At 47.1% G+C, this 16,464-nt stretch overlaps 2 protein-coding genes across 3 annotated transcripts in view; both read left to right on the top strand.

The window, feature by feature from the left end:
• The window catches only part of rasgrf1 (Ras protein specific guanine nucleotide releasing factor 1), a 27,426-nt gene extending 19,638 nt beyond the window's left edge, over positions 1–7,788 (top strand). For both annotated transcript variants that reach the window (XM_056281145.1, XM_056281144.1), the window contains exons 14-27: positions 683–931; positions 2,312–2,682; positions 2,853–2,972; positions 3,883–4,053; positions 4,268–4,374; positions 6,033–6,145; positions 6,271–6,331; positions 6,441–6,544; positions 6,649–6,733; positions 6,852–7,049; positions 7,139–7,218; positions 7,306–7,423; positions 7,535–7,603; positions 7,696–7,788. In XM_056281145.1, coding sequence (XP_056137120.1) covers positions 683–931; positions 2,312–2,682; positions 2,853–2,972; positions 3,883–4,053; positions 4,268–4,374; positions 6,033–6,145; positions 6,271–6,331; positions 6,441–6,544; positions 6,649–6,733; positions 6,852–7,049; positions 7,139–7,218; positions 7,306–7,423; positions 7,535–7,603; positions 7,696–7,788 — 1,939 coding nt within the window. The remainder of the gene's footprint in view (positions 1–682; positions 932–2,311; positions 2,683–2,852; positions 2,973–3,882; positions 4,054–4,267; positions 4,375–6,032; positions 6,146–6,270; positions 6,332–6,440; positions 6,545–6,648; positions 6,734–6,851; positions 7,050–7,138; positions 7,219–7,305; positions 7,424–7,534; positions 7,604–7,695) is intronic.
• Positions 7,789–9,937: 2,149 nt separating this feature from the next.
• Positions 9,938–13,185, top strand: ctsh (cathepsin H). The gene is made up of 12 exons (XM_056281146.1): positions 9,938–10,156; positions 10,266–10,297; positions 10,429–10,534; positions 10,634–10,704; positions 10,900–11,004; positions 11,197–11,283; positions 11,504–11,559; positions 11,656–11,737; positions 11,842–11,910; positions 12,006–12,112; positions 12,450–12,575; positions 12,678–13,185. The coding sequence occupies exons 1-12, from the start codon at positions 10,090–10,092 to the stop codon at positions 12,745–12,747; spliced, it is 978 nt and encodes a 325-aa protein (XP_056137121.1). The 5' UTR covers positions 9,938–10,089; the 3' UTR covers positions 12,748–13,185.
• Positions 13,186–16,464: the final 3,279 nt, after the last annotated feature.

Here is a 16,464-nt window from a genome sequence, read left to right as displayed (position 1 = left end):
GAAGCGGGGCGGGCTAAGCTAACTGCTAGCCCATGCAGACCGGCGGCTCCGACGTTCATCCTGGCTGGCGTTCGTTCCCTTGAATAGCGATTTTTTTTGTCTGTTTTTTTTTTAATATATGTTTTGTCTTCGTTTGACGGCTTGGAGAGCTGGCGCTGGATCGGCTGGGAGAGCGGGGCAGGCTAAGCTAACTGCTAGCCCACGCAGACCGGCAGTTCCGATAACACCGAGGGCAGTCTGGCGACGGCCTCACCCGGCGTTGCCTGTGGTGTTTTTGATGTCGTCGTGAGGAGTGCGGGGAGGTGTGCCGGGGGTGCCTGGCTGGGAGAGCCCGGTCTGCTTCGTCCGGTGGGCCCGCTGACCACGGCCCCTGTCTGGAGCTGCGCCCGAGGAGGAAACGCCGAGGGCGGTCTGACAGGACGCGGAAGCGGGGCGGGCTAAGCTAACTGCTAGCCCATGCAGACCGGCGGCTCCGACGTTCATCCTGGCTGGCGTTCGTTCCCTTGAACAGCGATTTTTTTTGTCTGTTTTTTTTTAATATATGTGTTAGTTTGGATGTGTGTGTGTTCTTGTAGTTTTTGGATGTGTTTTTGTCTTTGTGCTGCACCGCTGTGGGCTGGGGGAAATGTACGCAAGTGCATGAAGTGAAATGACGACGTGTTCCCCGATTCCCGATGAACAGGTCAGACTCGAGCCTGTACTGCGATGATGTGGACATCCGCTTCAGCAAGATGATGAACTCCTGCAAGGTGCTGCAGATCCGCTACGCCAGCGTGGAGCGCCTGTTGGAGAGGCTGACTGACCTCCGTTTCCTCTCCATCGACTTCCTCAACACCTTCCTGCACTCCTATCGGGTGTTCACCAGCGCCGACGTGGTGCTCGACAAGCTCATCACCATCTACAAGAAGCCAATCAGTGCCATTCCTGCTCGGTGAGTCACGTCAACTCGGATTTGGAAGAACTTGACATCAGTAACAAACAAAAAAAAATCTCCCCTTGACGTGAATTGGTGTTGTTCCACATCTGAATATGATGCAGACATGGGAAATTGTTGTGTCTTACCGAGGAGCTCCTTTCTTGGCTGTAGTCCACGAATCAGCGAGAGAGAGATCTGTGCAATAGTCAGACAGGCAACCCGTGTTTGTAAGGTTGGTGCTGATTCCCTCGATGGGATTTTCATTCACCGTGAGATCCCTCGAATTTCTCAATTCATATGACTGTCAACTCTGTGGAAGTAGTTTGACCTTAAAGGCGTGAACAGCTGTGAAAAGACTCGTGTGTGATTGTGCCAAACGGCTGATCGCTGCTGATTTTGGTCTGAACAGATCCAGGGTGAGGATAGAAATAAGAACGCTAGGTGACACGGCATGTCAATAAGCTGTCCCAAACACATTAATGCCGGTTCTGTCAATTATAAAAGATTGTTATATGTTTAAACAAATGAAAATGTATGAAACCAGAAATGAGGGTTCGTGGAGTTTAGCCTAGACTAGCGACTTTCCTTCCCCTCTTCCTCCTCCTCATCCTAGCTTCTTTATCGCTTGTCTACAACTGAACATCTGGCAGCTCTGTGGTCAAAGCCCCTAGTGTCATGGTATCAGGACTGAGTCACACTAAGCATTTTCAACTCTGTATACGTGTGTGTGTGTGTGTGTGTGTGTGTGTGTGTGTGTGTGTGTGTGTGTCTCCATTCGAAGAAGGTGGTAATTGGGTCCAGTCTCTCCTACCTGCCTTGGTGCGTCTCAGGGGTGGTGCTCTATAGCAACCAACCTCCATGTTGCAGGGCCCCACCCTCTCATCCACTCCCCCAGCCTCTCCCTTGTCAGTGAGGGACCTAAGGTGTTGATAGCAAGTTGCAGTCTGGCTAACCCGAGGCCCCTTCACAAGCCTGGTGAGATAGCCCCACTCTCCGGGTTCGGATCAGGGAGAGCTCCTCATGCCCACACCCTGCAGTATGCTCTCCTGTGGAGCTTGTCATGCCACTAAAAGCCACCTCCACTTGGCTGCCTGCTTTGGCAGTGGCCACACGCGCTATCACTCGCTGTGCTATTTATGGGAACCCGTGAGGTCGCCAGGAGGGTGGCAGTGAGTGGGAGAGGTTTTCTGCTGCACTGCAGCCTGTATCCTGCAAAGGCACTTCTCAGTGCCGTAGCTGACTCAGTTTGCATTAATTATTTAGGCAGAATTGTGTGTTTAGTTGAGCTATTTTCACCAAGGAGCGTGTTAAAACATTGGAAGTATGCGCACAAAGTATCCAAGAAACATATCAAACTGTCCTAAATTCAAATGTGTTTATCGTCCTTGGATGCAGGTCCCTGGAGTTGTTCTTTGCCAGTAGTCAGAACAATAAACTCCTATATGGAGAGCCTCCCAAGTCCCCCAGGGCCAGTCGAAAGTTCTCCTCCCCTCCTCCCTTGGCCATTGCCAAAAATACATCCCCAAACCGCCGGCGTAAGCTCTCCCTCAACATCCCCATCATTACTGGTGGAAAAGCTCTCGACTTGGCTGCCCTGAGCTGCTCCTCTAATGGCTATGCAAGCATGTACTCCTCCATGTCCCCATTCAGCAAGACCTCCCTGGACATCCACAAACTCTACGTGTCCAGCTCTATCACCAGCAAAATCCCAGATGAGGGGGAAGGCAAAGCAGACAAGCTAGAGGAAACTCCTGTGTGCAAACAAGGTATGTCCGTCTACAGTGAACTCCCCCCCCCCCCATCTTTAGCCTTCACCAAATTCAAACTTGAACTTTAAACTTAACAATTTGAATGCTGATGTGCTCGCAGTTAATTGTTGATGGAACTGTTTTGTTGTTGTTGTTTTTGGGTTGTTTTTTTTAATTTTTTTTTTTAGATCTCTCTGTACGGGAAGAAAGCGACAATGACCAAAACCAGAGTGACGACGCAGACCCGGAAAGCTCTCCCACCAAGTCACCCACCACCCCCAAAAACATCAAGTGCACAAACTCCTCAGGTACCCCGCATCCCAGACAGCAGCACCGTGGCATCGTTATGGCACGAGGGTATCTGGCACCTGTATCTCATGCTGTAGTCAGTGGTGCATTTAAACAATGACCAACGCACATTTGTGTTTTAACCGGAGAAACGATCTATATCCAGAAAACCCAGGTTGTGGTTTGGGAAATCATGCGTACGCTGTTGAAGGATGACTTTTTCTTTGCATGTATACAAAAAATAATTTTTTAAAAAAAAGAAAGGATTTTTGGCAGTAATTAGTCGATATCTCAGCATTTTGTGCATCCCAGCGGAGAAATGTCCTTGTCTGAGTCATTTGATGCTGTGACCATATGGGGAAAGCCAATGTTTGGCACGAGTGGGTGTCTGGAAAACTTGTGTCATGGCAATTTCATCAGGAGCGTGTTTTTCTTCCCGTCCCCCGGTAACAAGATTGTTTTACTGTGCCAGATTTTCCGTGTCTTATCCAATCTCGTGAGAAAATCAGGTAATAGATTAGCGGCCTAGAGTTATTAGAATTAATTAGGATAGTTGGTGTCTCACAGTGTAAAGCCATTTCCTGCTCCGTGTGACGTCTGTGTGTTCTCTGGATTTAAACTCGGCAGACTGCGGAGAAACTGTCGATTCCTCTGTTAGCTGATATTCAGGGGCTATATTTAGCAACAACCGTCTTGGGTATCAAAGCCTCTTGTGAAGAAAACTCTGTAGAGAGAGTAATGCGAGGCCGTAGTTCCCCCTACTGGTGGAATGAGTAAGGAGAAAAACAAATTCTGACCAAATAATGAAACGCGTTCGGTTATGGTGACCCAAAGTACACAACGTTTCCCATAATTTAATATGCCGCCAAGGGGAATATCTTGCCGTTTCACTGTAAGACTCAATGTCTCTATAACTGTGCTTCCCCGTAGAGTTTTCACTGTTCTCCTACAACAACGGCATGGTGATGTCGTCCTGTCGAGAGCTGGACAACAATCGCAGCGCACTGTCTGCAGCCTCCGCCTTTGCCATAGCTACAGCAGGAGCCAACGAGGGCACACCTACCAAGGAAAAGTATCGACGCATGTCCCTCGCCAGCACAGGTACGCACACCCATCCGCTCACGTGAGGTCTTCGACCGCGGCGTATAGTAAGACATGCACTGCGCCAAGACTGGCAAACTGCACCAATGTCGGGCCTGTGATTCAGTTCTTCTCACATTTTCACTGTTTAGCGTAACCAATGAAATATGTACAAATATGTACAATGCTATACGGAGAGAAAACAAACCAACTTTATTTGAACCATATTCTCAAGGCTTCCCGACAGATCAGAGAAATGGAGACAAGGAGTTTGTCATCAGAAGGGCAGCGACCAACAGGGTCCTGAATGTCCTGAGACACTGGGTGTCCAAACACTCTCCGGTATTACACCACACACATACACACACACACACACACACACACACACACACACACACACACAGGTTACATGTCAAGTCAAGTCAAGTCAAGTAGGTTTTATTTGGCCCAGAGGGGCAATTGTTGTGTAGCAGCGGCAACATTTAGACACACAAACACTCCACAGAATACATAAGGCAAATAGGCAAATAAATACAAATAGATACAACATGTAGCGAGGAGAACAAAGCCAACAGAAACCAATGCTACTGTTAACAGTGTTTATCAAGGTGGAGCTGGTGTTACCTCTTACTATTGGAGTTTAGCGGTGAAATGGCTGAGGGAATGAAGGGGTGTTTGTATCTATTGGTTTTGACTACGGGGTATTTGAAGCGGGAACCAGAAGGCAAGGTCTGAAACTCTAGGTGCAGGGGGTGGAGTCAGCTTTCCTTAACATCCGCTTGTTATATAAATCAGACAGACTTTTCTGTTGGGTACCTGTGATGCTACTGCAGACCTTGATCACCTTTGTTAGTGTATTTTTCGGTTTTAAGGTTGAGAGAGGCATACCAGCCGATAAAAGAAAAAGTAATAACCGACTCAATGAAAGATCTGTAGAACAAAGTCAACAGGGACCTGTCGACACTGAACTTAGCCAGCTTCCTCAGACAAAAAAGGCGCTGCTGGCTTTTCTTTTCTTCTTCTTTTTTTTTTTTTTGCATAGCAAATTTATATTACAATCAAAGTTCAGCTTCTTATCAATTATAGTGCCCAAGTACTTGTATGACTCAACAATTTCAACCTCATGACCATTAATCATAGTGTTGAGCAGGTTGGAGGGATTGTGTCTAAAGTCATTACACATGTCTGGTCTTCACATTTAATTCCTAAAAGGCTCCCTGACACCATTTGGAGAGATACTCTATGACAGGACCACGGGACATTTCATTCTCCTTCAGCAGGCTCACTATCACTGTCTCATCTGCACATTTCACAATGTGATGATTTTTGAACTCACTGCGGCAGTCATTAGCGTGCAGGCTGTATAGGAGAGGAGAGGGGACACAGCCCTGGTACCTGCCGTTATCGTACTGGTGATGTGTTGTATGAGGAGTTTGCTTGTTCTCCCCGTGTCTGCGTGGGTTTCCTCCGGGTGCTCCAGCTTCCTCCCACACTCCAAAGACACGTAGGTCAGGTGAATCGGCCATACTAAATTGTCCTGAGTGTGTGTGTGTGTGTGTGTGTGTCGCGTCGCAGGCGCACCCTGTGATGGCCTGGCGGCCTGTCCAGGGTGGCTCCCTGCTTGCCGCCCAATGACTGCTGGGATAGGCTCCAGCATCCCGGTGACCCTGAGAGCAGGATTAGCGGTTTGGATAACGGGTGGATGGATGGCGGGATGAAGGCTAGGCTTGATAGTGTGTGATGACTAAAGATGACTTTTACATTTTCTAATGGTGTTGAACCCTGCTTTTGTGGTGTCTTCAAAAGGGTCGCTTGCTAAAAAGTGACAGTTTTTTACTGAATGGACAAAGTTATTACGAAGCGTTCAAGAACACAATACGAATATACATTAAATTATGATAATATGGGTTATAACTTTGAGCATAGACAATGATTGCTCATATACTATAATATATTATCCATTTAAGCCACTAATATGTGTGTACTCTTTGCTCACCCAGGACTTTGACAGTAACAATGAGCTAAAGTCAAAGGTTATTGCCTTCTTGGAGGAAGTGATGCATGACCCTGAGCTCTTAACCCAGGAGAGGAAGGCCGCAGCCAATATCATTAGGTAACTGATACACACTTTGTCTATCGAAACTCTAATTTGCCACATTTAAATGCAAACCGTGAGAATATGAACGCAGTTTGCATAATTCCAACACTAAGGCGCTTGGCTGTCACTTTGTCTGCCAGGACTCTCACTCAGGAAGACCACAGTGACAATCAGATCAGCCTCGAAGAGGTGATACAGATGGTGAGCAGAGTCGGTGGCCGCTTTCACCAATCGCTCTGGCAAGCTTATGAGCGCTCTGTGAAATGTTGCATTAACGTCGGTGACCGATGTGTTGTTTTGCATCTCCCAGGCAGAGGGAGGCAAGGCTGAGCCCTTCGAGAACCACTCCGCTCTGGAGATCGCGGAGCAGCTGACCCTGCTGGACCACCTGGTCTTTAAGGTCATCCCGTACGAGTGAGTGCTCTCACGCCTTTCCGTATAACCGTGTTTGTATACAGCGGCGGCGTTTTGAGGTCGAGCCGCCGTTTTTGACCAATCCTCACTGTGTGACTTCACAGAGAGTTCTTCGGACAAGGCTGGATGAAGAACGACAAAAGTGAAAGGACGCCGTATATCATGAAAACGACAAAGCATTTCAACGACGTATGTTCCAATTAGCGAGCCTCTATCCCCAGCCAAATGACGGCATCAGTACGTTTGTGTCATTGTTGCGTTGTAATTATGGGAGGTAAACGGTGACGTTGTGCCTTCCTTCTGAAAGATAAGCAACCTAATTGCCATGGAAATCCTGCGCTGTGATGACACGGCCACACGGGTGGCGGCCATCGAGAAATGGGTGGCCGTGGCCGACATCTGCCGCTGCCTCCATAACTACAACGCCGTGCTGGAGATCACCTCCTCCCTCAACCGGAGCTCCGTCTTCCGCCTAAAGAAGACTTGGCTCAAAGTCTCCAAGCAGGTACCGGTCTCCATACCGTGAGTTCTCTAACGTGCTTAGCATTGTTACGGCGTGTGTGATTAATGCCTTTTTCTTACCTGATCCTCTAGACAAAAGCGGTCATCGACAAGCTACAGAAGTTGGTCTCATCGGAGGGGAGGTTCAAAAACCTGAGAGAAGCTTTGAAGAAGTGAGTTTTGTGCAGTGGTGTAGTTTTACACCGGATGAGTTAAGTGTAAAAGTAGCACAGCTAACTGAGGTGTCTTTGTACTGCCAGCTGTGATCCTCCCTGTGTGCCATATCTGGGGATGTACCTTACTGATCTGGCTTTCATTGAGGAGGGCACACCGAACTACACAGAGGACAACTTGGTTAACTTCTCAAAAATGAGGATGGTAAGATTTCCGGCGAAATTGCTGAGAGACTTACTACCAGAGGTTGTGTGTCATGTGTTTATTTCTACTGGAATCCCACATCCCGTTTTGCTCGTGTTTTTCGCTTTTCAGATTTCCCACATCATCAGGGAAATCCGACAATTCCAGCAAACAGCCTACAAGATTGACCATCAGCCAAAGGTAGCGCATGTCGGTGAAATGTCGAGTTTCACTGGCCGCCCGGCTGTTTTGTCAGATTTTTTTGAAACCAATCTCCGTTTCCTCCTCTTCAGGCGGCCCAGTATCTGCTTGACAAGAGTTCTGCACTGGATGAGGAGAGCATGTATGAAGCCTCGCTCAGAATCGAGCCTAAAGTGGCCAACTGATGAGAACGGCAGCCTTCCCAGTCGTTTCCTTCGTTACCACCAGTTAAACATAAGCGTCAACTCTTGGAGAATTGTACATGTTTTAAAATACTTGCTCTGATGTAAAGTTCATGTTTCGGGCTGTTTGAAATCATACGACACCTATAGATACCTGTTTTCTGTTTCAAACGCCACGTTACCTGCTCTTCTTGTTTCTTTTTCTCAAAACTGTTATTTTGATGTGTTTAAAAGCATAATAACAGAGGTCACTACATTTACACGCAGCTGCGTCTTATTTGTGACCAATGACCTTATTTTGCGTTGCTGCATACGGTGTTGACTCCGCACACTGAGCGTTCACGCCGTTTCCCCTATTGCGTAGACTGATTGTTTCTCTTTACTCGATGCTCATTGACAACTGAGTTACTCTCCAACTTATGTAGCATTGTACAAAATCTAATCGCGTCAAATCAGGTAACAGAGCACAGAGAATATCACAGTGACGGTAACAAGGAGCCGATATGTTCCAGGAAGATAACCGAAGCGTATCCGAGGCATAGCTGTCCTCGGCGCTCTCCACACCAGAAACGAGGAAATCCATTCTACCGTATCTGCTTATATGACCCTTACATTCATCTCATTGACCCAGAAGTGACACAGTGGGGGGTGGGGGGGGTTAACCCTTTAGTTGCTGTCAGTCATCTTAGCTGTCACAGGGAGGGCATGTCAATGTAGAGCATCTCCATCAACTTGAACTCATCTTAAGCGACCCCAACTCCCCGATGCATGTCTTCCCCCAGCTGTTAGGAAGGGTAACATCTCGCCCGACTGCCGTGATTTAAAGGTTATTCATCTAAAATTTGTCGCTATGCTCGGAGCACGTCACCGTACAATGACTGATTCTTAAATGTTTTTTTTTCCTTTTGCTGCATCAACACGTTTCCCGGTTTTTCAAATGCCATCGAAGTTGCGGAAACTTCCTTACAGAAACTAATGTACGCAAAGGTAGCACTTTCAGGCTCGGCGATGCTCCCCGCAGAGCGAAAAGTTGTCGCCCTTCTGTCAAATGAAAGACAATCCGTCCTCTTTGCTGTTCCAGTGATGGTGGAACGTGATGGTGTACCACTCTGTTAAATGCATCGCTGTTTCAGACTATGATATAATGTATGCGAATGACCTCTGCCTGCAACATTCAAACACTATTTTTGTAGTAGTATACGAGAGAGGGGTCCTCTCTTTATACGGAAGCGGGGAGGTATTTTGTACTCTGTTGGCAATTCGCCCCGCGGAAATGTGCTGTACATTTTGTACATGCAACCCTGCATATTTCTCGGTGTGTGTCAACGGTGTAATCCCAATATTGTATCTCGAGCTTGAACACAAAACGCCGCGGCAATGTAGTCTTGAAACCATCACGTAGAGGTAGGCGGCACATTCAAAAGTATTTTGCATTTACACTGTAATCCTGTCTATAACCCTCATGTTAGCAGGAGTATAGTAACGTAGTGCTTATTCTGTGAATATTTGTATGTATTTTTACTATGTATGTACAGTAAACATCTAAAGCTCTCGTGGCAGGCATGCGACACCTTCACAGACGGAATAATACTCTATACTTATACTGTGTACACTTATACACTCGCGTACTCTTATAAAGGATTATAAACAAATAAACATTTGCTGTTAGCAATATCCAGTGGTATGAAAATTATCTTTCAACCCTCATGTTTCCGCAGCTTAAGAAATATTTCAAATTTTGTAAAAAAAAAAATCTATAGATATAGATATATATATATATATACTTAAATGAAATTCATAAAATACAGTAACCGTAGCTGTAGTAGTAGTAGTAGTAGTAGTAGTACTAGTAGTAGTAGTACAGTAAAGTATGTACCTCTTGCTAATAAATCTGTTCTATCTCAGGGTCATTTTTGTCTCAAGTGTGTTTGTGGAGCATCCGTGGACGTCATTACAATATCACAAAATATGTGTTTTAATCCCTCCCTTTTTTCTCCCCCTCCCATCTCTCCCCCTCCCATCTCTCTCTCCCTCCCTCTCATCTCCCCCTCTCATCTCTCCCTCCCTCTCATCTGTCCCTCCCTCCCTCCCTCCCATCTCCCCCCCGCCCTCCCATCTCTCCGGAGTCCTTTTCCTTCTAACCAAGTCTGGCGCCGGTGTGTGTGCTGGTGTGTGTGTGTGTGTGATCGCGGTGTGTGCTGCCCACTTTCTCGTGGTCGTTTTTGTCTTCTTCTGCCCGTTCTTCTTCATCGTCAGCCCTTCTTCTTCTTCTTCTTCGTGGAACCGGCGTGCACAGGCTTCACCATGAAGACCGCGCTCGTGCTGTTTTTCGCGGCGGCCACTTGTTCCGCCGCGCGTGACCGCGGCGAAGGTGAGGGCGCGGGCGCCGTGGTTTGAACTTTCACTTTCGCACCTTTTTTCCTCCTTTTTCCCTTCAGTGTCACAATGTAACCGTGTCCCGCGTGTTCTTCTCCTTTCAGACGAGGTCCTCTTCAAGTCATGGATGTCGCAAGTAAGTGAACCAAAATAAAACGCGTCTCCATTGTCCCTGTTGCGATCGCGTGGTGGGTGGGGGTGGTGGGGTGGGGGGCACGTGGTGAAGAAGGACGAAACATGTCACCTTAACCCGACTTAAATGTGCAGCACAACAAAGTGTACGAGCCGGAGGAGTATCGCCGAAGACTCCAGATATTCGCGGAGAACAAGAGGAGAGTTGACAGACACAACGAGGGGAATCACACGTTCACGAGTAGGTGAACCCCCCCCCATCCATCAATCAATCAATCAATTAAGTTTGTTTCGGCTCGGACGGACGAATGACGCAGCCTTGTCTGACCTCCTTTCGCAGTGGGGCTGAATCAGTTCTCTGACATGACTTTCAGCGAATTCAAAAGAACGTCGCTCCTCAACGAGCCGCAGGTATTGTCACTCGTGCAGTAAATGGGTGGTGGTGGTGGGTGGGGGGGGGGGTCAGTTCACACATGTGCAGTATATGTTGTAGAAGAAGAAGTTTTGTTTTTTTTTAAAAAAGAGGCGGAAGTCAGCTTACTGTAGGCCAGTGTGCTGGTTCCAGCAATAGCGAATAGCCGTTGTTTTCCACGCTGTCCTTTGCAGAACTGTTCTGCTACAAAAGGGAACCATGTCAGCAGCAACGGGCCATACCCAGACTCCATCGACTGGAGAGAGAAAGGACATTTTGTGACAGACGTGAAGAATCAGGTGACTCACTGCATAGGCACCATTTGTATTCTCTGTTTATAACAGTATTTATAATCTTGTGTGTTTATAGTCTACCTATGAACTCTCATAATCCTTCCCAAATGGCCTAATTGTTGTGAACTGTAACACAGAAGATGTCTGTCTGTCTGTCTGTCTTATCGAAATATCCAATATTTTAACTTTGCCTGAAAGGGACCTTGCGGTAGTTGCTGGACATTTTCCACCACTGGCTGTCTGGAGTCTGTTACTGCCATCGCCACCGGGAAACTCCCACAGCTGGTGAAGCACTTTCACTTTCGCTTATCAAACAAGTCTGTTCTTGGCTGAGTGTTTTCTCTGCTGTTGACAACGTTACAGGAAGTGCTATCACCCACAGTAACACAGAAAGAAGCTTTTTAAAAGACACGTTTTACTGTTTTAAAAGACTTTAAGGGATCAAGCACATACAGTAATCTTTCTTTCCTCTTTTGCATTTTAACAACTGTGGCCTGCGACTTAGTCGGAGCAACAGCTGGTGGACTGTGCACAGGCCTTCAACAATCACGGCTGCAAAGGGTAAATCTAAAAGCGAAAATGTGTTTCCTGTAGAGGATATTGGTAATGCCCCTGTGACTGTTACTCTAGAGTGATAAGTGTGCAACTTCTTTTTAGTGGTCTTCCCAGTCAAGGATTTGAGTACATCAAGTACAATAAGGGGCTTATGACGGAGGACGATTACCCATACACGGCTATGGTAAGTAAATATTTAATGCTCATCCATTAAACCAATATGGCGTCGTGTGCATGCTTCAAGGGTAACAGCAACAATGAAGGACTTTTTCTCTTTTGTTTAATCAGGACGGCGCTTGCAAGTATAAACCCGAATTAGCGGCTGTTTTTGTGAAGGAAGTGGTCAACATAACGGCGGTAGGTAAATTATTCGGTTCAAGGCAAGTATCTTCGATAAGTGTGTGTGTGACGTTACCATTCTATTCAGGCTGTTTTCTTTTATCACGTGGTAGTACGATGAAATGGGCATGGTGGACGCCGTCGCCAGGCGGAATCCCGTCAGCTTTGGCTACGAGGTGACCTCTGATTTCATGCATTACCGTCAGGGTGTGTACACCAGGTGAGAAAAGGCCACGCCGGTCTCGTTTCAGTCGAGGCGTCTGCTCTCGAAGCGAGTTTTCCGTAAGTTCGAAAGTACAGTGTACGCGTCATACACGTAGAATTCAAACCGCCAAAGAACGGGAACAGGTGCGCGCACTTGTCAAATGCGCCTCCAGCCAAAACTATTGCGAAATAGAGCAACAAAAAAAAGGGGGGGGACTACTTCCTCATTCAGTTGCGGTCAAAGAGAGGCCATCATGTGATTCGAAAAGTCCGTGTCAGAAGTTTCACTTCTTCAATCCTGACTGGCAACACAATCCTTACAACCCCCTATTCCAAACGTCTCTTTCTTGTAGCACCACGTGTCACAACACCACTGACAAAGTGAACCACGCTGTACTGGCTGTGGGGTATGGGGAGGAGAACAACAGGCCTTACTGGATAGTGAAGAACTCGTGGGGAACCGGCTGGGGAATGAAGGGGCAAGTCTTCATCATAACATTGATATAGAGCTATTGCATAGTGTTATCGAGTGTGCTTCTGAGGCGATGCTGACGAAGGTCCACGTTGCTCTTCTCTCACAGATATTTCTTCATCGAACGTGGGAAAAACATGTGTGGGCTAGCCGCCTGCTCGTCTTTTCCCGTGGTGTGAACTCCTGGAAGTAACCGGCTACGAACGGGGCTGAAAACGGAGCAGGATTCACGATTATTCTTTTTTTTGGGTCCTTTTTTTTTTTTTTAAGTTTATCAAAATTTGTAACCGTTTATGATGTGATTTTACTGCAATTGGACACGTGCCGTGTGCCGCTGTAGAATTCGCCGCTGCAAACTTTTCGAGTCGTCGCTCCCAGTGGACCGGTGTGACCAGAGAGGTTTCAGCCTATTAGCAGTTGTATCGCTCAGGTTTCCTGTATTAAAATTCCTGAGATTTGTATATCAGTGAAATGTCACCTAGGAAGAAGTGATCATTCAAATGGTTGATGTTGCACTTATATAGTCTTTTTTTTTTTTTTTTTGCACCAGCTTTTCTAAAGTCCTTTATGCAATCAAATTTTCTTTTCTTTTGTGTGTGTGTGTGTGTGTGTGTGTGTGTGTGTGTGTGTGTGTGTGTGTGTTTGAATGCCTGAGTGAGTGTGTGGGCTGGACAGCTGTTTGAACCTATAAACGGCGCACCCACCTGCTAGGCAAGCACAAAACCATCTGAAAGCCATGTGAGCAACTTGCAGGGCATTGGACTACTGCTCAGAGGACCTTGGGCCTCATTCATCAATGTGCAGTTTTTTTCTTACACACCCGTGAGATATTTCACCCCTGAAGTTTGTCTCAGAGACCGGTGTACAACCTGGGTAACCCCTGAATGAAGACGCCGGTTGGCTGACACCGATGTCTTTGCAGGCCTGCAACAGATGTTAGGGGGGAGGAATTGCAAATAACCACCAGGCTTTGCTTCGGACCGTCAGACAAGCTTGAGAGCTAAGACAAAATATTCGGTGCGTAAGAACAAATTTGTATGTACGGACGATTGATGAATGAGACCCCGTGCCTTTGTCCTAAAATGGCAGATAGGTGTGTACTTGTCATGACTGATGATGGAATTGTGTAAAAGTGAGTGGACACATTATAAAAAAGAGCACAATTTTATGGTAAACTGTTGAATACAAATAAGGGCTGCTCTTGGTGTTGGTTTCACCGCACGCCGCGTCCCCTGGAAAGGCAGAGGAGTTTCAGTGAGATGTGGACATTAAATGGCTTCTGTAAAAAAAAAAAAATTTTTTAAATCTGTTGGGCCCATTGGTGTCATTGTGAGGTCCAAATGCCTTTGGCACTGACTACCCAGACCTTTTCAGCCTGGGACAGATACGTAAAGATAGACCGGACCAAAAAGTGATGTCGTGCACTTGTCATGCAAAAAGAACAACGGCTCATTGTGAGACGGTCAGGGAAACAGACTCGGGGTTATTTCCTTTTCTTCACTTGCATTCAAACTTCAAAACAAGAGCGGTCTATATGAAATGTCACCTTATATGATAAGGAATTGAGTATAGCAGACTTGGAAGTTTTTTTTCTACTTTTAGACTAGTTGGATGCTTTATGCTACTTTTGCGAAAGGAAGTAATGAGCTGGCACTTGTGCTTTAAATAAAACGTTGACTTAATAAATATTGTGTGATTTATGTGTGTGTATATACATTTTTAGTTCCCCGTGTATCACTCAGATTCAGACAACTTTTGTTGACCCCGAGAAGGGCACTTCACTCGCAGCTTACCCAGGCCATGACTCCAAAACTGCCAGGCAACAGCGCTACATACACAAGGACAAAACAAGCAGCAGTGAATAAAATACAACGTTTTGTTACAGTTCACATAGCTGAGTTTAAACGAATGTAGCAGTCGTTAACTAGCCTGATAGCGGGAGGAACGAGGGACTTGGTGTCGCGGTTTGTTCTCCGGTGGGCCACGTTGTAACGCCGGCCTGAAGGCATCACAGTAAAGTCAGCGGACAGAACGTGGTCTGATTAGCTGATAAGTCCTTTTGCTTTCTGGGCCACCTGTCTCTCCCAGATGGAGTGCAACAAGGCTCTTTGCCGGGCTCCAGTTATCTCGGAGCTGACCCTCACGATAGGCTATTCTTGCCCTGCACAGACAGCCCATACAACCAAGATCCAGGATTCGGTTCATTGCCATGTTCATTACGTACCTGCGCACACAAATAAAAAGGAAATGCCGTTTCTCCCCAGCCCACAGCGGTGCAACTGAAAAGATAAAAACACACGTCCAAAAATTCCCTGAAAACAATACCGCTAAAAACATAAAACCAGAGAGAACTAAACAAAACAAAAAAGCATAATTAACAACACAGCCCGTTCAAGTACAACACAGTCCATTAAAGTGCCATTTCAATTTAAATGTCGACAGCCGGTGTCTGTCAACACTGATTGGGGGGGGGGGTTAGAGGGTAGGTGGATGGGCATGACCGTTGGGGGGGGGGGGCACAGTTTGTTAATAATCCTGACTGCTTGTGGGTAAAACCTATTTAGCATTCTGCTGGATTTGGTGCAGATGCTCCTGTACCTCTTCCCAGGCGGCGGGAGGGAAAACAGGTTGTGAGAAGGATGGTGGGGGGTCCTTAATGATGCTGGAGGCTCCGCGAACACAGTGTTGATGGTAAATCTCCAGCAGGAAGGGGAGAGGGGCACAAATGATCTTGCTAGCTGTCTTCACTATCCTGTTCAGCTGGTGTTGTTCGGTCGCTTTGTAGTTACCGAACCAGGAAGTGAGACCGTAGGTTAGAAAGCTTTCAATGGTGCCCCTGTAGAAGGTGGTGAGGGCTGGATTGGGGAGGCTTGCCCTTTTAAGTCTCCGGAGGGGATGGAGCCGCTGTTGGACCTTTTTAACGAAGGTCAAGGTGTTAATGGTTGAGGTCAGGTCATCCGCCAGGTGCACTCCCAGGAACTTACTAACCCTGGAAGTTACTGACCCTCTCCACCGTGGCGCCATCGATGGCCAGCGGCATATGATGGTGCCTGCTGGCCCTCCTGAAGTCAATAACCACCTCTTTTGTTTCGCTTATATTCAGGGAGAGGTTGTGGGGTCGCACCACGCCGTTAGCTGCTCCACCTCCATCCTGTACGCAGATTCGTCATTATTGCTGACGAGACCCACTACTGCTGTACCATCTGCAAACTTGATGATGTGGTTGTTGTCAGATTTGGCAGGACAGTCTTGGGTTCGCAGGGTGAACAAGAGAGGGCTCAGGACGCAGCCCTGGGGTGAACCTGTGCTCACTAAGATGGAATTTGATGTGTGGCTGCCCACCCTGACTGTCTGCTGCCTCCGCGTCAGGAAGCCCAGGACCCAGTTACAGGTACCAGTGTCCACATCCAGCAACCTCAGCTTCTCCGCCAGTTGTTGTGGTATGATGGTGTTAAACGATGAGCTGAAATCGATGAAGAGGATCCTGGCATAGGTGTTCTTCCCTTCTAGGTGTGACAAAGTGAGGTGGAGTGTGGTAGAGATCGCGTCTTCTGTGGATCGGTTGGCTCTATATGCAACCTGTAAGGGATCTAGGTTTGCAGTGAGGCAGGCCTTGATGTGCTGCATGACAAGCCGCTCAAAGCACTTCATAACTATGGGAGTGAGGGCCACAGGGCAGAAGTCATTCATACCGGCTGGGTTTGACTTTTTGGGCAGCAGAATGATGGTGGCACTTTTGAGGTTGTTGCGCACTACTGCTTGACTGAGCGAGATGTTGAAGATGTCTACAAAAACATCTTTCAGCTGTTCTGTACAGTCCTTAATAACACACCCAGGTATGTTGTCCGGCCTCACACCTTTGCGTGGATTGACGCTGGCAAAGGCCTTCTTTACCC

Source organism: Lampris incognitus, chromosome 6, assembly GCF_029633865.1.
Source record: "Lampris incognitus isolate fLamInc1 chromosome 6, fLamInc1.hap2, whole genome shotgun sequence".
NCBI lineage: Eukaryota > Metazoa > Chordata > Actinopteri > Lampriformes > Lampridae > Lampris > Lampris incognitus.
Note: the sequence above shows the minus strand (reverse complement) of the source record. Positions and strands in the feature narration are given on the sequence as shown.

Excerpts from the sequence above, each read along its gene's own strand:
- ctsh (XM_056281146.1), top strand. The coding sequence starts at position 10,090 with ATGAAGACCGCGCTCGTGCTGTTTTTCGCGGCGGCCACTTGTTCCGCC. Across the intron at positions 10,298-10,428 it reads TCAAGTCATGGATGTCGCAA|CACAACAAAGTGTACGAGCC; the intron begins GTAAGTGAACCA and ends TTAAATGTGCAG. Across the intron at positions 12,113-12,449 it reads CGTCAGGGTGTGTACACCAG|CACCACGTGTCACAACACCA; the intron begins GTGAGAAAAGGC and ends TCTTTCTTGTAG.